General features: G+C 38.7%; 1 protein-coding gene and 1 long non-coding RNA gene across 10 annotated transcripts in view; one reads left to right on the top strand and one right to left on the bottom strand.

The window, feature by feature from the left end:
- The window catches only part of mlip (muscular LMNA-interacting protein), a 51,047-nt gene that overhangs the window by 3,560 nt on the left and 21,490 nt on the right, over positions 1-25,997 (bottom strand). For 2 of the 9 annotated variants that reach the window (XM_088933864.1, XM_088933863.1), the window contains 3 exons: positions 17,291-17,413; positions 12,966-13,019; positions 8,135-10,846 (listed from right to left, as the gene is read on the bottom strand). The exons of 1 other annotated variant lie outside the window; for it this stretch is intronic. In XM_088933864.1, coding sequence (XP_088789990.1) covers positions 10,610-10,846; positions 12,966-13,019; positions 17,291-17,413 — 414 coding nt within the window. In that variant the 3' untranslated portion in view covers positions 8,135-10,609. 6 more of the 9 variants (XM_088933866.1, XM_088933865.1, XM_088933871.1 and 3 more) reach the window with 4 other exon arrangements.
- Positions 4,159-25,997, top strand: part of LOC148820276 (uncharacterized) — a 41,219-nt gene continuing 19,380 nt past the window's right edge. Inside the window, exons 1-2 of the long non-coding RNA XR_016094202.1 lie at positions 4,159-4,361; positions 12,394-12,501. This is a non-coding gene — a long non-coding RNA (uncharacterized LOC148820276). The remainder of the gene's footprint in view (positions 4,362-12,393; positions 12,502-25,997) is intronic.

The following is a 25,997-nucleotide window of genomic DNA, read 5'->3' as shown; positions in this document are numbered from 1 at the left end:
TTACTCTATTTGATCAAAAAAGAAATGAAGTTCCAGTGACTGGACTAGTTGTTCCCGTGTCTTCAAAACACAGACACATTGACAGCCATTCTGTTGGACATTTTTAAACAGTTTCATGCAAACATGAACAAGAAAAGCAAATCTTGTGCAACAGTGGATTTCAAACAAATGCTCAAAATGAATACATTTCTAAACATAACACTTCCACTTTATAAAAAAAACATATTGCTACAAATGCATATTGTCAGAACATTACATTCCTAATGAAGTTATGAAAGGGCACTGCATGTGTTTCTGATGAGCTCAAGGATTTACAGTACTTCTACAATGCTAGTAAAAAAATGGTTCAGTGCATTAACAGAATTTAGCTTTAACTTTCACCTCATCCATCACAAGTGATCAGTTTGATTTTTCACACGCTATTTGGTTATTTAATGTGTAGTGACACTTTCGACACCGGCTGCTGTTCTGCGGGGTGAACTATCACTGGCATGGCATCCGCCCTCTGTTCCGCCCACCTGTCACTTAGTATTGGTTGCCATGGACAATGGCTGACAGGAGACCTGTATAAACTGGAGGCAATGACCAACCCACCTGTCCTGGTGATTCTGGGATATTAAAAGGCTGCTCAGACCCAGCTCTGGTTTCTGTTGTAGTGTTTGTACTCAAAACAGCTGTTCTTGTGTCTCTTGTCCTTTGCTTGTTTTGTTTTTCTGACCTTTCTTTGTTCATGTCAATGTTTCTTGGATCTCCCTTGCACCTGCTATTGGTGACAGCTTTTTTTCTCCGCTTAGACCCTGGCCTTTGTGCTCCGCTACAGTGTCTCCATGGTAATGACCCTCACTAGTTTTGGGTAACCCCCCTGGGCTTTGCTTGCCTGCAGCGTGATCTGTTTCCCCAGCCTGCTACAGCAGCACGCTCTCTGTGCACCTTCTGTTGGTTACTAGTCTGATGTGCTGATCCTCTCTGCTCCTGCTCCTACTGTATGAAGCCAGCTAGGATGAGACTGACAAAGGAGTCCTCACTCTAACCAGTATATCTACAGTATGAAAGGTACTTCATGGCTGAGTGGTAATTCTCTTTCAGCTGTGGGAAAACCACACTGTACAGTGGAACTGTTGGTGTGGGGCTCTCAGTCAGGTTTTACACTGGCTATTCAAGACTTACCAAAACTCATGGTTCCAATGGATCTCTAGTACATTTGGAACTTTTCGTCAGTGATATGACCACGTTTATGATCAATTATAAGCAAATGCTTTAGAAATAACACTTTTCAGGTACTCTTCTGCACATTTTGGTCCTGCTCAAAGCTTAGCATATACAGTACTAATTCAACTCTCAGACACTTTCTCTACTGATCTAATCAGCTGTCTTTGGACCCTCTCCTTGCACTACTGGGTGATGAGTCTCTAATGTTGGCAAGGATAAAGTTAGATTTATCAAGATAACAGTTATGGCTGCTATTATAAATGTATTGCCTTGGCTTGGAAAAGCAGTGTTCCACCAGGTGTTACCATGTGTGGCTCTAAGAGACTTATATACAGTACGCATGCCCTTCTGCAATACAAGATAAGCAATATGCAGAACGGCATATGAAAACACAGCAACAGAGACCAGGCAAAGACAAAAAAAAATAACAAATATTTTAAAAATCACAGGAAGAAAATGATTTGCTCTCTTTTCCAGCGCCTCAAAATGTCACCACATTAAGCCTAAAATATCACTAAAGTATTTCAGAATTTCCCTAAGACTGGTTCAGTTACACCTGCACAGTGTCTCAGCACCAGTTCCCCTAGATGTTAACAGAGGATAGTAGAAATGGGACAGTTCAGTCAAAGCCAGATTACATTGGTCTACATTTTAACAACAGCATGGCTTACAGAGAGCATTTTAATTACACCAAATGTTTATTTCCTTAACATGTGGTAGTTAAAAATATACTAGATAAATAGGAAGAGAAAATACATTATTACACTCCACTGTACTAAACCAAAGAGATCAGAAATTCTAAAAGAAACCATTATGTTCTTTTACTGTCCAAGATACTAATGTAGGTATATACAGTACAATTTTTTAATCAGCTGCTGTACAGTACGTCCCTGATTTTGTGATTAAAACTGTAAAACTGCTTGAAAAACTGAAAGTCTTTGAAAGCTTAATCTTGTTATTAATTGGATGAGGTGGCAGGTGGTAGAGGGTCTATCGGAAAATCAGGTAACCAAGAAATGCATATACTGTAAGCCTCAAAACACTTGTATTCTCTCACAATTGAGCTGCAGTAGCTCCAACATGTTATTAAAACTTTTGTGCTTCCAGGTAGTTTAGTAATCACTTCAAATAAAGCTTAGGGGGGGTGAAAGCCAGTTTAACTACCTCTACAACAGCTGCAGTAAAAAAAAACAAAGGTTTTTCATATTCCTGCAATGAACCCCAAACCCAGAGCCCCAGCGCTGCGAGACAACACCGCTAACCACTGTGCCACCATTCGTTTTTAACACGTATTGTTTAATTCAATGGCTTCTTACACCGCTGTTAACTATTGTCATATAACTATAAACAGCACCACAGTTTCTACTCCCTTCCAGCAGTTTGGCTTTGAGTTCCACCCCCCTGCTCTCCGGGGCTCTTCCCCCCTGGAGTCCGGAGGAGAAACAGTCCAGAGTCAAAAACAGGAGAAAAACTTCTGGTGAGCTCTGGGCCACAGTCGCTCGCCCCATCTTGTTCCATCATATGCCAATGCTTTGATTATAAAACAGTTTTATTTTTCATTTACCAGGGGATAGTTCCTTCTGAGTGGAATCATTCAAACCTGAATGTAAGCCTGTCATTTGTGACAATTTATTTACCAAGATTTAATGGCCTTTGCTCAGTCCAAGTGTGCATTTTAATAGTGGGCAATTTACCTGGAAGAACGCTGATTTTTTGCCTCTTTCCAATGCGGCTGCGTCATCAGTCAACGCTGTTCCCACGCGGAAGCTGCTCTCGAGCAGAAGGTGATTACTGCAGACTTTGATGAGAATAAGAGGTAGCAGGTAATCGTACATGAAACCTCTAGCCTAACTTACATTTCAGACGTAATTCTCATAAGAATGGGTTTACATACAGGACAGGAGTGCAAATTCTTTAGCATCTTTAAATGTTGCATATCATTTTACTGTCTTTTTTAATTTTGTTATTTTCTATTTTTGTTATTAATTAATGTTAATTAATGAAAAAAATGCATGACAACAGGTTGTGTGTGTTCTGGAAGAGAGTAGAAAGTTCAGTGAGTCGAAGACAAAAAGCACAAGCAGTTTAACAGCCTTATACAGTATATCATTTGTACCTTCATCAGACTCTGATGTTCTGTGATCTTTTCCAAAGTTCAAATAAATATATAGTTAATGTAATTCCCATACTGTTTTTTAATGACATAGCAGTCAGTATACATGAGAAAAACATTTGCTTTAAGTAGTTTAATGCCTTGCTGTAACTAACCCCCAGAGCCAACTTCCTCCTGGAATTTTCTCTCCTTAAACATCTCTGCAGCAGAACATAGCAGAAGCCTGGTTCAGGTCTTACATTGAAGCTAGCCCCCCTTGGCTTCATATTTCTTTTATCTCTCACTGTGTCCACTCACCAGACATAAATATACAGAAAAAAAACAGCAGGGACATTATTTTGCTGTCTTCAAATATAATTTTTTTTCAAAGGAACAAGTAATAGGTTTATTCCATGCTGAAAAAAAAAGAAGAAAGAGAACACAACGTTTCGGCCGTGGAGCCTTCTTCAGGTGAGGTCATATTTTTTCAAGTTTTGGGTCTGCCCTATTGCTGAGAATGCTTGTAGGCCTTGTTCTAGGTGTCTATTAGCTTGTATAGAAAAATTGGGACACATTGGTCAATTTGAAAAAAATCTACATATTTGTTTTTGTGAAGACTGCGCCTGGAATAAAATTTCTCACATTGCCAGAAAATTTGTAAAAATTAATGAAAGTCAATAAAAATATGTAAAAGCTATTGCAATTGCTACAAAGAGCCTTCAGGCACTGCTAAAGAGACTTTTTCTGCTGTTAGGCATTGAAAAAAAACTCTAGAGTGGCCTTCAGGTATGAAGAAATGACCACTGATAAGAATCTGATTGATTAACAACTGCTGTGTCAATAATTGACAGCTGGATTACAGCTAGAACACAGCCAGAGGCTCCCAGAGGAAGTCCCACCCCCTAAGGGCTCTGAATGGTTGAAAATATAATGACTGACAGCTTTTTCGAGGCGGTCGGTTTTAAAATTTAATTCTAATAAATCTCGGTTTCCTCCAGGTCTGGAGATGAGTGGGCGTTTTGAGGATATATTTCTGGTTTTACGGATGCCCCCGAACAAGGTAAAAACATGGCATATATTTTTTTTTGCTGGTTTTTGCTTTTGCGGTCATGTTTTGCTGGGTTATTGATTACTTATCGATGCACTTTAGAAGTTTGCTGAAGTGCGTCATCAGATAAAAAAGTGTTATTGTGATCGATTGCCTCGGTGTATTTCGGTTCTGAAAACGGTTTTGTGAAGCTCCGGTTGTCTGTTTTCGATTGCTACAAGGTTTTCTGTGAAGGTCTTTGGGTTTTGTTGGTGAAATACTAGGAAATGTGATGCTTGTCTTAAGTAAATATTGACTTAGTGCATCAAACGCTCGGTCCCTCGGAAGGTTCCGGGGGACAGCCGCTGCGAAGAGTTTCTTTAAAGCTATGGAAACTGGAACCATTTTCTTTCTAAAATGATTATTGAAAAAAGTACAGTATTACTTAATGCATTATTCTTTGACCGTAAATATCTTTCATGTAACATTTCAGCTGATATGCCCTTAAGGTCAAGTTCTCTGTGAACACAAAAGTAGGGTAATACTGGAACTACTTGGTACATTTCGAAAGTCTTCAAAACATCCATCAAAGGGTAGGGAATGTGTAACGGTGTGTCACTCCAATTGCAAGTTTCAAATTATGTTCAAACGCTCTTTGTGTTTGCATGATCCTGACTGCAAAAGCCTTTTTTCAGCTCACGTATGTCTCCTGAAAACTTCTTGCATGTTATTCTATGCTGAGTTTCTAATGTCGAATCTCTCACAGGACAATGCACAGTGCTGTATTTCACACCCATTTGACGACAAGGGTTTTTACTCCTTACTGGAGAGCACACACACCACTACAGCAGTGTACCCCGTCACGCATGTATTTGTCTCAGAGTGCATATAATAAAACATCATTCCTAAAGCAATTTGCCAATTAGGAAGCCTGCATGTTTTAGACTTGCACAATTTAATCATTTTATTTTCGTTAACCACCCTTATTGTGCATCTAACAAGTCAAAATACTGCATTTCGAAATGATCTTTTCTGTCTGTCTGATTGTCTAAATATCAATATTTAACTTATTCCAAGCTATTATATTTGTAGTACCTTCATCTAATTAGCGTGAAGAAATGAATATATTGCAAAAACAACTGTTTCTAGTCTTAATATAGCAACTTAGTTTTAAACAGTTCTTTAAGAAAATACTTTACTACTGCTCCTGGAAACATGCTGTTCTGTAAGAAAGCTGTCATGCTGTCCAGACATCATGACATGCTCTAGATAAAATTGTACCTGAGGAAAAAGCCAATTGTTTGTATAATGAATGCCACAGTATACACGATGAATAGTCCAGACATTCAGCTCCCTCAGGGCGCAAGCTGAGCCCTGGGGTTTAGACAGGACTTCTTCAGCTCCAGGTAAAGTCATTAACTGGCTTCCCTGAAGTGGCCTTGCACCGCGGTGGTTAGGAAAACTCATGTGTGCCTGTGTTTCTTTGGTTTGCTCCACATCAACATAGGAGCTGTGGCATCAGCGTGAAGCGTGTGGCTCCTGCAGAGCTTACTCTCCGGTGAGGCACTGTGGAGTTTCGTGTACCTCACAGACAGGCATGTTAGAGGAACACCTGCTCGGGCTTCATGCTGCTCACTGGATGCAGTGACAAGCTAAACCCATTAACAGCCAAAAAAATCCAAATTGGCTTTGTATAAAAATTTTAAATCCCTAGTCATATTTTATATTTTCTTGTTTGTTTGTTTGTTTGTTTGTTTTTTGTAATGTCAGTGCCAAGCATTCATGTTCTTCAGATTTCTAACTGCAGAAGGATGATAGCAAGAGTTGATCCTCAGCCAGTTGGGTCATGATGGGTCCTTTTTGACTGTCACTGGGGATGAGACCGCATGATCACGCTTCCTGATCAGCACAATATATCTTAAGAGAGTCAATAAACACACCTCACTACAAGCACGCCTAAGCCAGAGAAATACAGTATAACACGGTCGCCTGGCACATTTCAAAAGCCTATAAAATGTCCATCAAAAGTAAAGAATGTGTAGCAGACGCATTTCAAAAGTTACATAACAGGTTGGTTATAGGGGATTAAGTAAATTCTTATCAGGTTTATTGGATTTTCTTGCACTCAGCTCAGTCAGGCTGCTTCACAGGGATACTTTGATAAGCAAGCTACTGTAAACATTATTAAATGCAATTAGTAAATACTTTCATTAACATTGTATGTGCAGCCAAACCTGGGATCACAAAATGATATCAAATCCACAATCACTTGTAAATACACATTGCATTACTATTGTTGATGCTGTAAATGTAATAATGATATTTATCTGTTAATACAGACAGCTTTGCCCAGGCTAATTTACAATGGTTTACAGATGGAAGATAGAATGGTTGTTATGAATGTGTGTTGTATAAATTTCAGGGATCCTTGGAGAGTGAGTATGAGGTTTTACAGCAGGTGCAAAATATATATTTTTGCAGATATCTCCTACACAAGTAATACTCAACACTGCTTCCACCCCACTGAATGACTGTCAGTCTCCAGGGATTATCCTGTACTGTCTGAAGATGGAATGAAAGTTTTAATTCCTTTTACTTCTGCCTGTATGTGCCAAACAGCCTTTTCTATTCTGTTTTATAGCATTATACATTATAGAATAAGAATGGCATTTTTTTTACCACTTTTCTGTTACATGTACTGAAATATCCAGTATTATTTCAACATGGTTATATACAGTATATGTCTAAATTGAATATAGTCAAATGCCATCAACCTACCCATCCATTATCTGAGCACTTTATACCATACCGTGTAGCAGGGAGCCAGAGCCTATCCCAGCAAGCAACGGGCACAAGGCAGGATACACCCTGGATGGGACAGTAGTCCATCAGAGGGCATGTACACAATTGATAAATCAATGATATATCAGAAGCTATTGTTAATGTTACATTTGAATTTGGAGTTAAGTGGGATAATGACATAAGGTAGGTTATCCCTTTGTATCAATGCAGCCAGAACCAGACACGCTGTAGTAACCTGCAGTTCCTTTAGCAAGTCACCTGTAATGGCTACATGGACATGCAATGAAAACTGTATTTGGCATACCGCACTTCTTGGACATAATGTATTGCATACACACTGGACACATAGCAGCTATATTTCTGAGTTTTGTCTAAGTTTATTTTATTCAATTTCTATTGGACCATTATCTATTATTATGTAACCTTATTTTGTCATTTTAATTTTGTGATCATTTCATTGCCAGGAACTCCTGCTGCACGCTCTATTGTTGTGCATTCGATAAATAAACTTTGATTTGATTTGTATAGTGGTACAAATCTCATATTAAGTCCCATGACGTCACCTCTAACCTGCTGAAATGACATAAAAAGACATACCCTGGAAGCTCCTTGACTTGGGGGAGTGCACTAGAACCCATTTCTACTACCCAGGAAACTACTGCACCCGTGTGAAAATCTCTCTGGTGAGAGCAGGAGTCTGTCAATCTGAGGATCCTCAAGCTCAAACATTGCATTAGAGGCTGCAATTTCAGCTCTCGTAAACAAGGTTATTTAATTTTTTTTAAGGTCAATGAAGTGTTTCTTCCAATCTTATTATATACCCTTGTGTTAATTAAACCAGCTCTTTCTCCAGGAGTAAATGAATGCCTGGAACATAATAATTACCTCTGATTTCCTTTTAACATCCCACACAAACATGTCAGATAGACACAGAGACGGTAATCGTTAATACCTTTTCAGAAATACAATAATAGCCTAGTACAAATGTCATAATCGATGCAAAATAATTTAACACTGACATTATTATTATTTCAAAATCCCCCTGTGGTAACTAAAATTTATAAGCATTAACAACATCTTTTACAGATTTTTTTTAACTTTCAGAATATATTAAACAGAAAATAAATTCTGATAATTTATCATACTGTCTGCATGAAGAAATTGAAGAGACTTGCAAAACACTTCTATCCTTCTCAAAACCCTCTTCCATGTCAGTGCTGCCCCTATTGTGTTTATGATGTTTAATTTTACTACTTGCATGAAATGCTTAAAACTCTACCTATTTCTGGGTGTTATTGTTAAAACACAGCTACCTCACTTATGAGTATTTTGTATGCTACCTGCAAACAAGACATGTTTGCCGACTGCTCTAGAATGTAGAATCCCATAAAAAAGTCAGGAAGTCTGCTATTTGTCGATTGACCTAATCCAGTAAGGACATAGTGTATATTAGCAAGATTTTTTACAGCTTTCAATGTGAAATCAATAGGTGGAACTTCATCAAAGGCTTTCTGGGAAATGAAACATTCTGTATTGCAGCCTTTGTCTATTCTTTGCTCTAATATCTCGTTCAAAGAAATCTAGTCGTTGTGTAAAGCAGGACCAATTTGTGATTGATCTTTGAAACCACATCGCCCATTTCTTTCTAGGGTATGACTGACCAAGATTTGGCATGAATTTGCCAGTTTCGTACTTCTCCGTAGCATCTCCTCTTTCATAGCATTCCCTTTTTGGTTATTAGTTTTCTAATGATTGCCCCATCTGTCTGACCCCACTGTGATTTTAAATCATGCCTCCTTTTTTTTTCCATAGTCAGCTTGCCTGTATTTATATACCTTCCTGAACCTACCCGTAAGGATCTGTAAAATACTTCAAAGCATTATCCCATCACCGGCACAATTCTCGAGTAGTTCTCCCCCCTTTGCTCCCTTTACCTTGTCCTGATTGTTAGAGAAAACTAGATCAGTACTAGCATTGCCTCTAGTGAGTGTTTTGACAACCTGAGGAAAAACTCATGTCTATTTTTGCATATTGGAATATTCAAATCTATGTTAGGGCAGTTAAAATCTCCCAGTGAAACTGCCTTAGACACTAAGAATGTACAGTACCATACTAAACTGCTGTTATTGAAACATCCAAGAAAATGACATTGAAAATGTCGGTGTTTTAAAGCCTTAAAGCCTGCCCTGCGATGGGCTGGTGTCCCATTCAGCGTGTACCCTGCCTTGTGCCCGCTGCTTGCTGGGATAGGCTCCGGCTCCCTCGTGACCCTGAATCAAAAGAACCGGTTAGAAAATGGATGGATGAATTCTTAAAGCTACCAATCAAATACATACTTTACAGAAGTGCAAAACTTCCACCCAAGACATCTTTTAACTTCGGCCAGCGAGTTACTGTATTTGTTCTAAGAGTAATTTAGTGCATGCTATACTATTAAAACCCTAGTTTATAAATGGAGGAAGGATTATATTACTGTTACTAACAGCTGTACATTTTATAGTAGATGAAAACATATAAATATCACTTATTTATTGTAATTATAGTAGTTTTTTAAATACATGATTACAGAATAATGAATAAAAGGGGTTAAATCTTATGGAATATAGAAATATATTGCATTTCTTGTAATTTTTTACAATTAAGGTGTGTTTACTTAGGCTGGTCAACAGCATTGTAGCATTTAAGGATTTTTTCCCTATATATCACTCCTCAACTGCTGCACAAAACTGCCACACAGACATTAATATTTCCATTATATTATAATAGCATTATACAAACAAAATATTTAAACAAGGAAGGGGGAGTTATATAATGAATATGTTGTTTTGGATCAATTTGTATTAGAAAAAAAGATGTGCACATTTCTGTAGCTGAAAACAAAACGCATATACATATAAAATTAGAAATTTAAAATTGTATGAAACTGCATATAATGGGAAACTATAAAAATGCTGTTCCAAAATAATTTAACTAAATAATTTAGTATAAAACAATAATATAACAATAATATTGTTTCAACAAAACAATATAATATAGTTTCCTTAATTATTATTAAAGAGACCTTTTGGCATTCATAAAGGTAATCCCAAACTGGTGTAAAAATATTCTTCCTGTCAGATTTCTTTTTTAAGCGTAGACTGTTTGATTAACATCATAAGCTTTTACAGGACTTCATGCATCACATAATACCTAACAGATTAACACTGAGGATATGATGTGGGAGGAAGTACTATTCTTTTACAATTTATTAAATTAAATATCTCATCATTCATAACCATATTCCAAGGATGGCGAGCTGTAAAAAGCTTTATGGTAAAATAAAATACAACGGACATCGCTATGATTTGACAATGAGGATATTACAGTTGGTGTGACTGTTAAGTGAACCCTAAGTCACCGTTTCCAGCTCGACTGCTCAGGTTCAGAACTGCCTCTGGTGCAGTCTCCAGAGCTGTGTCCTTCATGATCTTCCCTCGCGTTTAAATGTGGGTCTCTCTAACTTCCGTCGAGTCAATGGAGCTGGAGACGGTCCCTGTTGACCCCGCTGGCCCTGAAGGGGGTTTCTGTGTTTTATGCTCTTTCTTTCCTGCGGTGTGGAGGAGTTCCTGGGTGTTGGGCACCTGCACGTTTTGCTGGAACTTCTCCTTGGTGAGCTTTTGGTTCCCAGGGCTTTTGTTGCTGTCTGTTCTTCCAGCTCCAAGCAATGTGTGAATAAGCTTTGAAATGAAAATAGAAGATGCCTTGTTATTGAGATTATATAGTCATTGACCAAAATATTGGGAACACCTAATTCCAGCAATCGCTGCTTGAACAGAACCTGGCCGTATTCTGCTGGGTCATGGCATCCTGTATTTGTTGCTCAATCCCAGCACATGGTCTACCAGTTCCTCCGGTTTTCAGTAGGACTGAGGTCTGGAAACTGCTCTTGCTGGGGAGAGTGACCGAAATCTGTGTCGTGCTCCTCTGGCCAATCATGCACTGCCTGACAACTTGAATATGGATTTGTCCTGAGATTCCTAATACTTCAGCCAGTGATGTAGATCAAAATGTGTGAATTACAGCAAAATGAATATTTAAAATTGATATCAGTGATGTGCACACTCAATATAGCTCAGTTAATAGGAATATATGAAAATACTTCCCATCTAATTAAATTTGTGGCACACTGGCTTGGTGTACATCAGACCATAGGTCAGCAAGCTGACACCTGTGTCTTTGGAGGAGCACACTTTGTCATGAACCCTTGGCAGTGAATTATTCATGGGAAGTGAGAAAATGAAAATATGATATATTACTGTAGGGGTATTGGGGTTTGGGGCTGATAATTGTAAAGGGAACATTTTGAGCATCTGTCTGCTTACACACTGCCCGTGTCCCTAAATTATTAATGGATCCCTAAACCACTGGTTCCCAGCCTTGGTCATGAAAGGAACAATTTGACTGATAGTTTTCATTTCAGCTAATTTCTAAATCCCTCGTGTTTAATTGCTTTGCTTGCTTGTACGGAGTTTTGTTTAACTTGTTTCAAGGTTACTCCATCCATCAGTTTTCTAATTGCTTTATCTAATACAAGGTCACAGGGGAGCTGGGGCCCATTTCTGCAAGCAACAAGTGCAAAGTAGGATACACCCTGGATGGGATGCCAATTCATCACAGGGCAGACTTACACTAGAAGCCCATTCAGTTAACCTACCAGTATGTCTTAAGACTATGGGAAACCGGGGAACCCGAAGAAACCCACAGGGAGAACTTACAAACTCCTCACAGATGGCACCCCAGGAACTGAACACAGGGCCCCAGTGCTACAAGGCAGCATTCCTAACCACTGTGCCTCTGTGCATGGCTCCCAACACATTCAGCACATGCAGCTGTACATCCCCTCTCTTCTGCTTCCTTCCTGTTGTTCCTGACTGCACAACTGTTAATAATTGATCAAGTACTGGTGAACAGACACAGGTGGGAATGACACTGTATCAGACACACAGAGGTCACATTGGTTACATTTCGGGCTGCACAGCTGAATGAGGGTAGTTGTGAAGCTCAAAAGTTGATGCAGGGTTGAAACCAACTGCAACCATTTCAGCTTTTGACAAATACGACAAAATAAAAAAACTAGAAATAGATATCAAATCAGCTGGTATTAAAAACTTTTTTTTTAATTTAGCCTTTGCTGGAGTTTCAGCACTATGATTTACTACATTTTCAAGAAGAATATTCTGTTTCTGAAGGTAAGTTTTTGTTGTTCATGTCCCTTTTTCTAAAGGTTCATGTGGGCAACAGAGAAGGGGCCTACTGGTTCGTGCTCCCTGACATTGGCAGGATGAGCAGGACGTGAGATGGATTGAAATCTGGGAGTCAGTAAGGGCAGCAGGTAAGATAATGTGTTCAGGCCATGATGGACAGCAGTGCCTGAAGACATTATATTAGCCCCTTCATTTGTGTCACATTCAGAACACAGTAGCTTTATTGTTCAAGAGCCCTTAAAACTAAGTCAGTCAGTTAGTTAACAATAATAGCTTCAAGTCTTTTAAAAGGGTAGTAAGATGCATGAGGGAAAACAAACTAGCTCTGTATAATTAAATATCAATTTTGTATATAATTCCATTTTTCTTATTTTTATTTTTAAAGACAAATAATAGAAACATTTTAAAAAGGGAAAGATTTTTATTTAGCTTTCAGTTATAACATCATACATTATTGATTGGTCATAAATCATTCTACTTGAGTGATTTTTTTGTGAGTTATTTTTTAATTAAAAGGAAGAAAGACAGAACTTGCAAACATCACAAGCTCCATGTATCTAAGGGAGAAATTTCAAAAAGATTTGTTCATTACCTCTTTAGAGCTGAGTGCTTCATTTTCATGGATAGTCACGATTGGGTGCTGGGGCTTCACAGGCAGGTCGCGAAGTGGAACAGCAAAAATAAAAACTAAAATGGTGAGACTGAAAACAATCTTCTACTACTATATCCTGAATATTGAGTACAAACTGTAGGTACAATTTAAGACCAAATGAAGCCCAGAATGGTTTCAAGGTCTAGTAGAGAAAACTGTGAATCAAGCACTAAGTTCTTGAATTAACAAATTGTTATTGTCAATTTAACAATATCTCGGTTATTTAAGTTAACATAAAGGGTGGGTGAACATTCCATAATTAAAACAGTCAGGATAATTCCACCGCTAAGAGTGGATTGCTTTTGAAGAAAGCTTTTTGGACACAGCTTCTTAAAAATATTTCCTCTGTATTGTATAATCAGGGTTGAGCTAATTGATATTACAGTTACAATATTATTACACATTATCAGTAATATAAGAGAGAGTGATATGTAGTATATTTAAGTGAAGCATGATACAATCTCTTGGGTATCAGACTAAAGCAGAGCAAATACATAGTACACGCACTACATAATAGCTTCAAAACTGCAGCAGTACTCTACCCATTTATCACGGCAAAACTTATATTTCTGCTTTATTTGGAGAACATTTGAGAACAATGGCAAAAACCTTAAATGAAATAATTAGTATCTTCTTAAGCAAATTAGTATTGAAGCCCAACATTTTGATTAAATCATGTAATTAAATATGGATGTTTAGTATTTTTTTATACAGAAGCATGTAATATTTCAAATCTCTTTGCTACCAAACTAAAATTTAAATTAGGTTTTACAAGTTCATATCTTTAGGTCTCAGTTGGAAACTTACAACATTATTTTAAAAACAGCACATTTAATTGGTGTAGTGACTATGACTCTGAATCTGAACCAGTCTGAACTGCTGTAGTAGCTAACCCATCATATACACCAATTAAACCTAACTGACCCAATGTCAAGTGGGAAGAATCAGTACTGTACTTGGAGCTCTTGGAAGTTCAGAAACAGCCTCGTCAGGCAGCTGTCAGAGTGAACAGAAAGGGAGTGACATGTTCCTTAACTCTAACTCTGCCGATATGTGGTTTGGAAAACAGAAGAGAAGTTCTGATTCACTACTCTTTGTTTGATTTTTAAAATATACTAAAAATCTTACAATTGCAAATATCTTAAAATATGTATTTAAAATTGTACATTTGGAGAAGAAAAACTGTTTTTACCAAATAAGATGGTTTTGATCACATAAGCGTCACATTTGCCTCTTCTCCAATTTTCCCCTGAAACATTTTCCTGCATTGTTGCTGTTTGGTTAACATGTAGCTCATTATTGGTGTCATCATTCATGGTTTCTGAGACATTTCTTCATTAATGTCCAATTAGTGCCCGTATTTTCCATTCATCCATCGAATAAATAGCCCTAATATACAGTAAATTGAAAATTACAGCAGATACAGAATACATGGTCCCATGAGTCAACCCCTCTTAGGAAAGAAAATAGTCAGTCTTTGAACGTACTTGCAGCTTTAGTTACATTTTTTTAAAATGTACATAATGTCTCAAGAGAAAGTTTTATTGCGTACGATGCTGATATACCTCCAGACATGGGAATATGGTCATATCAACATTTAACAGGTCTGAATATACTGTAGTGAGAGACACACTCAGGAGATACATTTCTCCTGAGGTGTTTTTTTTACCTAGAGCATCATACAGTTACTTTGTTTAGTAAATACATCTTAGTTGGGGTGAAAAGAAATCAGGCTTATAATTTACTGACTTTAAGTCACATTGATCAAAAGTTTCAAAAGCGTGATCATAACTTCTCAAGGTAAACTGTACATGAGCAGCCATTATGAAGTGTTGTAGTAGCTAATACATTATGTACACAAATCAAATCAAGTTTACTTGACTCCTTGTCATTGACGTCTCCAGTCTACACATCCATAAAGCTACAAGGCCACTTTTTGTATTCCAAAGGTAGTACAAACTACACAGGGCCAAAGATTCAGTAGAATATTAACATGTGATCAAACATTTCTGTATAAAGAAGGAAAAACATTGAGGAAGAAGGGAACAGCAGAATGTTTAACAGTTATACTAAGATTGCGATGGAGATAACATCATTAAAAGTACAATCACTGAAGCTACATGTTATGGACTTGCAGTATCATTCAGTTCAAGGAATCTAAGTTCTACCAGTGTACTTAAAGCTATTCTACTCCAAATGTGTAGAGAAAAAAATGTGTTTCTAAAGGTCACAGAACTCAATTTTTTCAGTGACACCGTTACATGTACTGTATGTACTGGTATTTCTTCTGGGTGACCTCACAAACCTGTGCTGAAGCTCTAAACATTCTGCTGCAGCTTACATATGCATTTTATTGTACTACTACTTTTCAGATATTACAAAACAATACTTAACAGTAAATACGTAAGACCCACCATAAAAAATATTCCTGTCATTTCCAGAACTTCAAAATCTAGGATACCCACACTCAGGACACCACATTGAACTACTAATCCTTCACCCTCACTCCTGAATTTAAAATAAACAGCACAGATTCTTGATAGGCGACACAGTGGCACAGTGATCAGCATGGCTGCCTTACAGCGTTGGAGAGTTGCAGCCAGCAGCCATATCACCCTGCAGCTCACCGCTGGCAGCCCACTGGAGCTCAGCAGGTGTGAGCCTGGCCAGTACCTGGATGGGAGACCTCCTGGGAAAAACTAAAGCTGCTGCTGGAAGAGGTGTTAGTGGGGCCAGTAGGGGGCGCTCACCCTGCAGTCTGTGTGGGTCCTAATGCCGCAGTATAGTGATGGGGACACTATACTGTAAAAAAAGTATAAAACTCTCTGTGGTCATTAAAAATCCCAGGGCGTTTCTCGAAAAGAGTAGGGGTGTAACCCCAGCGTCCAGGCCAAATTTCCCATTGGCCTCCTAATAATCCCCATCTCTGAACTGGCTTCATCACTCTGCTCTCCTCCCCACTGATAGCTGATGTGTGGTGAGCGTTCTGGTGCACTATGGCTGTTGTTGCATCATCAAGGTGGGGCTGCACATTGGTGGTGGTGGAGGAGGGGATCCCCATTACCTGTAAAGCGCTTTGAGTGGAGTGTTCAGAAAAGCGCTATATAGGTCTAAGCAATTATTATTATTATTATTATTCAGCTCTAGACCTGGGGGGCTATCTGTGTGGAGTTTATATGTTCTACTCATGTTTGGGCGGGTTTCCTCTAGGTGCTCCAGTTTCCTCTCACAGTCCAAAAATGTAATGGTAGGTTAATTGACTTCTGGGAAAACTGGCCCTGGTGTGAGTATGTATGTGACTGGGTTTCTGGCCGTCTGCCCTATGATGGACTGGTGTCACTTCCAGGGTGTATCCTGCCTTAAGCCTGTTAGTTGTTGGGATAGGCTCCAGCTCTCCTGCGACTCTGAATTGGCAAAAGCAGTTAGAAAATGGAAAGTTGAATGGATTCTAAATATTCAATGCAGCATCAACACACTTACTAAGCATTAGTTAAAAAGAGCTCTAAAATTCTCCTTAATTAATCAAAAGAGAACTGAAAATGTCATGAAATTAATTACTCTTCAATTAATAGTATATGAAAGCGAAATAGCTTAGGGGAAAAGTAAATCACAGTCATTCGGCATGTTTTGTTTAACCCACAGGGGATCTCACTTGGCAAAGATGTCTGACAGCCTTTTAACTTTGACGATAAACATCTTTTAAAAGTTGGTTTGAGTCTACATTGCCCTGCAAAATACCGTAATGATCACCATTTAGAAATGCTTGAAATAATTCCTGCTGTTTAATGCAGGTGAGCATTGCACTGTGATGAAGCCAGAAACTTGGGGGCTCTCAGGAAGGTTAAGGCTATAAACTCTGACAGTGCCTCCCCGGCTCCACACTCAGTGTGAATTACAACATAAAGAACTCCGGTAGCAAGCAGCACTTAGATTGATGAGCGCAAGAGAGGCTGAGAGGCGAGTTCCCTTGTATAGACCTTTTTGGGGACAATAGCCAAAGACTGGTATGAGAAATATCTTCTGGCAGGAGCCACAACTCGGAGAAACAATGGCGGTCTTAATCATAAAGCATAGTGCCTAGTTAAAAATAAGAATAGGCTAGAAATAAGAGAATCTCATGAAGATTATTTTGGCAGATGGTAGCATGAATGAAAGAAGCCAGGGTATCAGGTTCCAGAACATGACTATGAAACCTCTTCTGTACACGTACTGTACAAACTCTGTGCAAAGAAGAGCCTCCCATTCTCTGTTTTAAATACACTTACATGTTGTTTGCACTTGGGCCCCCTGGTTGGACTGTCATGCTGCAGCGAGATGACCGGCCGGAGCCCAGGTGCAGGACTCGGGGGCTGTCCAGGTGTTTCTGGGGAGACTTGGTAGACGTGTGGCTGCGAGTGATGGGAGAGAGGAAGCAGGCCGGCTGAATGCTCTGGTAGTTCTAATGTCGGAGCACTAATCAGGGGAGAAAGCTGCCTTAAATAACCAAGCCTAATGAGCTGATTGAGAACTAGATTGGAAGGCAGCCGGTTAATACACAGGCATCCTGACCTGACCCATTCACGTGGGGTCAGGGGAAGGCTGAGAACTTGTGCGAATGTTTGAGATGCCTCAGGCAGTGGTAGGATGCGAGTCGGTCTCAGCCCAGGCGCAAAGCGTATTCCCAAGACGTCCACAGGGCTGATTCCCTCAGCGACTTGAGGGATTTTGAATACTTGGATCAGGTCCCCTCAAAGTCGGTTCTTTCAGTCTGTCAGAATATGACATTGCTTTAAGACCGGGAATATATCTGCATGCTCTTCTACAGAGTGATTCCAAAGTAGCAATATCCTTTATATACCACAGTGACCGAAACTGACAATACTTTAAATCGGGTCTTATTAGTGCATCTTTTTTGATTGCCTTTTATTCTACTTTTGCACGTTTTATAGAAGATGATGTGTCAAAATAAACACAAATTGTAAGTCTTTCACAGGTCTCTTCAGACACTGGGCTTTGTAATGGCAGTGGTCATGGAAGTAAAGACTGACCATCTCGCAGTGTCTTTTTATTAACAGGATTTAATGGCACAGTAGCTGAAATGCCAAGACGGAAAGCAATACTGTCAGTATGCCAGTTTTTTTTTATTTGCATACTGTGAATGTGAATCATAAAAAAATCAAGATAATAAAAGGCTTTTACAACCATAGAAAATACAGCAACAGGCCTTACGTGTTTTTTCAACAGGAAAAGCTCAATGTTGATTAATTCCATTTTTACCGGATTGATGTATCAGTGTCTAACATGATCATTTTATTATTCCATTCTGTGTATGCATGTACACAGTATACTGTCATGGCAAGCAAAGCATTACTATGAAATCCACCCCTGCTTTTTCTAACCACTTCTTCCAAGTCAGGGTCATGGAGGAGCCAGAGCCTGTCCCAGCAAGCAGTGGCGGCGAAGTGGGACACACCCTGGACAGGACGTCAGTCCACTGCAGGGCAGACAGAGACTAACACACACACTCGCACCAGGGCCAATTTTCCCAGAAGCCAGTTAACTTCCCAGCATGTCTTTGGACTGTGGGAGGAAATCCACACAAACAGGTGGTGAACACGCACACCAGATTCAGAACATTAAAGAATTACTTTCAGAGGAATTGAGTAACCACAGTACCAAAAGACTTAGCTAAATACCAGCACAAGTGTGATTCTTATCTCAAGACATCTCATTGAGAAATTTTGTTAGCTGTAACACACCCATACCCAGACTGGACGACATACAGTATAATTGCTATGTAAATGACTTGCTTGTTGGCAATTTTTCCATGTGTGTAGAAGTTAGGACCTGACTTGTCATCAGTAGACGGGGAAAAAAGGTCTTGTGTTTAGTTGCAAATTCAGATTTTAAAAAAAAGATTTAAAAAGTGGGTCAGTGGTGTGGATATTAAATGAGCAAAACCTTTTATACAAAATGGTTCAAAACCATTACCAATAGCCAATGGACTTATTACTACCAATTCTACAAAGGATGTATTAGAGTATAAATGTACTTTACATACACTCAGTATGTTTGTTTCAGTAATGGGCTACATCACAAAACTGCAAGGTCTCCAGAACCTGACAGCATCTAACACAACTGTTGCATTATGGTTAAATATTGATCTATCAAACACACAACCAGCATTAATGAAATGTTAATTGAATGAATGATAATAGCGATGGCAATACTGATTCTGTCTGAAGGAAAGCCAATCAGTGTGATTCTAAGTGGCTCCAGCTGTTCACCAAGCCAGATGATTTTACTTAACTGAAGGTGACGGCTTGTGCCCAAATCAAGGGCCATTGTATTTTGTTACCCTAAACCTTGTAACTGGTCCATGCTTTTTTGATAATATTGCTAAAACAATTATTAAAAACATCTCTGATGAGAAGAGAAACATTCTGCAGTCTGTTAAAGTCAGATCATGTAGAAAAGGGTGTTCATTAAAATTCTTACAACTTCTTATGGATGAATCAGAAGAGAAATATTCTCTTTCAAGCTGCTTCTAACATACGATGAAACAATGATTACTGCAATGTGCCATAAGGACATGAACTTCACATTTTTCACCCCGATGGTGCTTTTTATGCACAAGATAAAGACATCACCATGGTTTAGCTGTTCTAATTAGACCGTCTAATTTTATTAATTAACCCCTGATGTAATTATTTTCCACAAAGAAGCATCTTTACACCATCTTTCACAGATCTTAAGCTGGGCAGTTTGCCCAGCCCCAGAGTCTCTGTGTCTCCCTGGTCCTTGACTGAGCACACAATTCTATGCATTTTTGTTTTCTATTATGCTAGAGAAAAAAACATTTTCTTAGAAGTGAACACTCAAAAGGGTGACATGGTGGAACATTTTCAAATCTGATGACTGGAAGGCTTCAGAAACACACGGCAGGATTGCTCTGTTGAAGCCCCAGCTAGGGTTAGGGTTAGTATTCCCACACTACTTAGACATATTTTACGCTCAGTGCTGGGTTTTTGGTCCTGAGGGAACTTAAGGTCGAGTGCTGATTTGCTCCTGTTTGCAACTTTTGGCTGCCTACATGTATGTTGTACTGTACTTGGAAAATGGACGTATGGATATAAAACTGCTACGAAAATTGCAGCTTTGTAGATTTGCTTTTACACTCGTGTTTGCACAGTTCTAGCATTTTCTTTCCAGACACATGGTTCAGTCCCAAACCCAAAGCTTTTTAAGAAAAGCCTGGATGAAATTTTAGTTTCACTTAGCTACTAAACCACCAAATGTGAAGGATGGTTTCCTATTATTTGCATTTGTATGGTAAACAGTTCTAAAATACACTCTAAATAGACTCAATAATTTGTGTTGGGAAATGTACAGCAATAAAAGAAATACTGTGACCAATGTGATAAAGGAAATTCAGGCTTACATGTGAAACATCCCTTTTGTGAAAGGGAATGCATTACTTTAAGCTTATTTACAGTCATATTTTTGGTCTGATTTTTTTTGTTAAGATTTACTAACTTTCTTGTGAATGTTTTATATATGTACTATAAATAATTTAGTGCTCAGGAGAGTAATATACACCTACAAATCTGATGACGAAACTCAAAGCAAACAAAAACTCAAGATACGGCACCTTCAAAAAGTCCCCATCCCTTTTTTCCCCACTTATGAATCTCGCAGCCTGGGATTTTATTTTCTTAAGAATTGTTTTTAGGAATATTTAAATTATTTTGGTTTGACATGGGACTCAATATGTTGTGGGTTGTCAGTGCCCAAAATTCCTACTTCAGCCTATTTCAAGTTCTGAGTCTGCGGCAATGCAATGTGAAAAACGTGTTGGAGGCTGAATACTTTTTGAAAGCACTGTATGAGGTTTTTGTTTGATGTTTTGATACGTTGCATCTAGACGGGTCCATGGCCCAGCTGCACTAGCCTCCATCACTATGCTGGTAACTTGGGACACTGCTTTTGATAAAGCAGCTTAGATGATGTGATCTTTCATCTTCCTTGTCTCCCCTTCTTTTATTTGTCTTTCTCTTTTTTTTTACTAAAACACTGTAATGTACTTTGTGTATACCTAGAGGAAATGTATGTTTTGTTCTTCAGTTGTTTGTTTTCTCCCCCTTGGGGTTTGGATTTCAATAAATAAGAATCAAAGAACTGCTCAAAAAATAAGATTGAGGAGGTTTCAGAGACATCTAACATTACAATCTAAATCAAACTGTATTTTTAAAAATAAATTATGGGATCTTCAGACTGTGTGTGTACACTCTGATGTCCTGTCTGATGTTTCAACCCACTTATCAGGAATAAGTAGCTTTCTGGTACTGGATGTATGGAATAAGTGAAAAGCTAAAGTTTACAATCCCATAACTGTAAGATCTTGAATTTAAAAGCTACTTGTGCAAAAGCTTTAGCACTTTTCTTAGAATGTTACAGGGCAGAGCATGTTTTTTTTTGTCCCCTCAACTGTAAATCACAACACTAGGAAGTTATACATCTTTTATTAATTGGAGGTCTGCAGCAGGTTAATATTAAAAATCAATAGTGTGCATCACAACTCAGAATGACAGAAATGCAGTTATTTTGTTTTCCCCTTTAGGATATTCTCACATTGTCTAGTACTTACAATGTCATGTCATTTTTTAATTTATTTTTCGTGTGTTTTAGGTTTTAGCATGCCAGCACACTGCGGGATGATTGAAGGAGGCATATAACACTAATCTTTGGATTCTGTCATCATTTCCCTGTGTCACTTTAGTTAGAAATGACAATTTAACGACAGCTAAGACAGAGTATATTGCAGAACACCTGTGTGTGAAGGTGAATGGGATTTTGAAAGGTGTCAAAGCATGTTTCTCCATTTAATGAACTCTGAATATATACTGAAACTTAACTGTGAGAAATTCACAGGAGTGTTATCTGGAAAATTTTTATTGTAGTATTTGCACTTGTTTCATTAAACATACTGCACATGACAAAGGTAAATCATGCTAATTAAGATTTACCTATCAACAGGGTTGATAACTAGGGCTTCAACAGTGATGGTCACAAGCTAGTAGCGTGTGTGGCCAACAAAGAAACAATGCAAGCTGAACACATGCTGTATACTAGTTTGCAAACGCTGTCCTATGGGATTAGGTCCCATTCCTCTTGTGTAGCCTGGATAAACTGTGCTTGGCTACTGGTCTCTGAGCCCTAGGTGCCACCCATTATGCCAGCTTATCTCACGAATGTTCAGTGAGGCTCTAAAGAATATGGCATCCAAGGCATAATTGCCACATTCTCCTTTAGCACAATTTACATCATTATGTACAGTAAGCACCATGAAGAGGAGCCCTGACCTGTTAAAAGCTGTTACAATGCATCAGCATGAGCCCAGAGGAAGGGCAGCGAGTGAGTTCACAGGATTTGGTCAGTGTAGTGTGTTAATGCACACTGCCATCAATCCCTACTAGGAGAGTTCTTTAGCAAATATACACTCCTGCCCAGTCTTTCACACTTGGACTTTTCCCAACAATCGTTGTGAGGTGTCATGTCTCATAGTCTCCCAGATTGTGGGAGTTTTACTGACTATGTTTGCCCAGGTTAGAAATTACCGCATGTGAACACCCCATAGAGTGACTGACTGACTGCACAAGCTGATGGCTCAAAGGCATTGTTCTCTTGATAAGCATCAGGTTTGACAGTTAACAGGTTATATCACCTCATCACCTGTTAGGGGTGGGGCAAAAAAATCTATTCTTATATGCATTGTGATTCTCTCTTGTACGATTCTGCATCAAAGCACAAAACTCCACAATCAATCTTTTATTTTTTTAATATGCACAGTACTAAACATTTCAGGTAAAAGCAGTACAACGTAAAGTAAAGGACAAATAGAGCAAATAATACTGGTTTCGTTTTTTGGGCTTAAGAGGAAACTAATTGCGTGGTGAAACGTAAAGGTGTATACAGTAGGTTAACAAGTGCACCATGCTTACATTTGAACTAAACTAAGCTACCCGGTTTGTGAAGATGGACAAACTCCGGCCTGCACTCCCTGCTTGTAAAGCCACTGTATGGGCACCTTTTGGATTTTATGAAGTAAAAGGTAAAAATGAACTGGATAAGAGCCAGGCAGTGTGTGTTCAAGCTGTGTCATACCAAGATAAAATATTTCGGGAATACAACGAACATGCGAAATCATATTTCACGTTTCCAGCCGGAGTCGGAGGAAAAACAGCCTGTTCTGCTGAACAGAGAACCCTCGGGCAAGTGTCAAAGAGAGCGAAGTGAATCGCCAGGTCTAGAGCAAGTTTTAGCGCAAAAGATGTGCGCCCCTCCCCTGTATTTGAAAGCCCAGGCTTTCGCTTAATGTTATAAACACTGGATCCGAGGTACAACATACCGTGTCGGCGTTTAGTGAAACGGCAATACCAATGCTCTACAGCGACGCCAAAACTCAAGTTTTGGAGCCACTGAAGAAACCCAATAGGGTGGCAATTACCTGTGATGCCCGGATCTCCATTGCGACAGAATCCTATATCACTATTACTGCGCACTACATCACTGGTGAATGGCAGCTCGTGTCTCGCGTGCTCCACACGGTGTCACACAGTAAGAAAAACAAATCGAGATGCATCAAGAATCGATTTACGATTGGGAATAATTTGGGAAAGCCTGAATCGAATAGAATCGTGAGGTGCTTAGAGATTTCCACCCCTATTACCCATTTCCAACTGATTCTTTCACTATTGATGTCATTAAGAGTTTGGAGAATTGGGTTACACTACAAAGTCACCTGAGTGTATGACAGTTGTGAATGATCAAAATAATTTCTTTTTCAATACTATGTACTTAAGTACTAAAACGAAAAGGATGAAAAAGGAAAACTGAATGACCTCCTTTTATATGTAGCCTTTGTGTGTTCTTGTGTCATTATTTATTGCAGTGAGAGGCAGTATTAGATAGGAGGGCACAGTATGCAGATAGGATACACTGTACAGTTAGAATTGTCATATTAAAGTCAAGGGGTGTGAAGTAAAACAATGTACTAGCAAGACTTTGTTTTGAAAATTCAGGTGTGGACACCACATTACAACGAGATATTACGCAGCTCAGAGAAGCGGCCTGTTTACTGGGCTTAAAAAAATTGCACTATACTGACAAGGTTAAATAACTGAACTTTTCTTCCCTTTACCAGAGGACAATAAGAAGAGACTTGACTGAAGTATTCGAAATCCTGAAAATCCACATTAATAGAGTCAGCCCAGTAGACAACTAGAATGCAGAGCAAAACAAATCAGAGGACACTAATGAAAACTTCAGGGAAGTTTATTTAAATTCAGATCAGGAGGCATTTTAGCACACAATGGGCTAGCTATTAGCAACCAAACCTGCTACTGTATGTGGGCCTAATGTCAGCATCTCATTTTTAACCTATTTACTATTATGTCCTTACAATGGGGCACACGCCAAAACTGGTTTGAAGACTATGTGGAAAAGTGATGTGTATCACCGCCCTATTATTGATTATACCTGTACAAATTAACCCAGTTTTACAGTACAGTAGCACTCATTATCCTATATATTGAAACACTTTGTACAGTATGTTATTGTAAAAGAAAATTTGTTTTTCGAAATAAAAGTGATAGGTGTGACTTATGCGATGACATGAGTGAAAGAAATACTGCTTTAAAGCTGTAGGAATAAGCCACCATTCACCAGTATGCTGGTGTTCACTCCAGGCTTACATCACACATTAAAACAAGACTGATCTTTTTTTCATGAACAAAATCTGCTCACTCAGACTGTCTAGCATAAACTTGTCTAAACTACAGACAAGGGCAAAACATGGTTCTAATTAAAAATTGATTGTGGACCATTTATTTCACTCATTGTCAGATGGTGATTCTTTATGAAGTACATTCTCTGATTGCACCCAATGCTCTCTGTCCATATGCAGATGCACTCTACTTCATCAGAGCTTGGCAGTTACCTTAGACCAGAGAGCAGATTTCCCAGTGAGGCATTTTCAGGTGTTCAAAGGGTATAATTCTAGCAGCTGGCAATAGGAGACTGTATTCTGATTGGAAAAATCTGTGTTGAAAACAAACAGCGCAGCAGCCCTAAAAGAAATTAAATTCAGTTTTCCATCAGCAACAGAGCAGACAGGAAGAGCAGCAGATGTAATCAGAAAGTCTGTGTTGATACTATGAGAGGCACAATACTGTGGGTGACTGGAGCAAGAAGCCCATAGGATTGTGCTCATGTCTGGAGGTAATTCACAGCAGCCTCCCAGCAAAAGGTAAAAGTATCTAAGCTAATGGGATTCGTGAGGAGTTCAGGCTTTGTATTTGAACAAAATCACAGCGTTTCATTGCAGGCAGTGAAGCAGAGATTCTTAATTTACAGGACTGCACTGGTGCCTTAACTGCACCTGAAACTGTTAAAGAACTCAGATAAGCAACTGGTCATATGAAAACAGTACTGCTCTACTTGAATAAATTAGTTATTACCCTTAAAAGGCATATACAGTAATTAATTCATCATATAATACTTGTTTTTTCACACAAATTTAGTCTTTTACAAAAGTGCCACAGTTTTAATAAGCTACTGAACATCACAAGATTAAAACCATGATTACATTTCACCTAGAAATATTTAAATAGTGGTATTTTTTTCTGACATTTGTTACAGTATGACATATTTAAAAGGATGAAACAAATTCTAATGAGAATAAAAATTTTAAAGCAAACAATAACAGTATGTTTTTGTTGAACACTACTACATGTATTCAAATTCAGATTTAGTCTTTCACAAAAGTGCCACAGTTAGTGTGCATTGGTGGTTCTCAGTTCTGGTCCAGAGAGACCCTGTGTCTGCTGGTTTTTGCTCCAAATGGGCCTTTGATCCCTGGTGCTAGCTGTTGCCTGGAACTAATCTGCTTGCTGGTTTAGATTTCTTTCTGTGTTCAGTCTTTGGTTTCAGAAA

The sequence above is a fragment of the Atractosteus spatula genome, chromosome 15, assembly GCF_055471065.1.
Source record: "Atractosteus spatula isolate fAtrSpa1 chromosome 15, fAtrSpa1.hap1, whole genome shotgun sequence".
Lineage (NCBI taxonomy): Eukaryota > Metazoa > Chordata > Actinopteri > Semionotiformes > Lepisosteidae > Atractosteus > Atractosteus spatula.
Note: the sequence above shows the minus strand (reverse complement) of the source record. Positions and strands in the feature narration are given on the sequence as shown.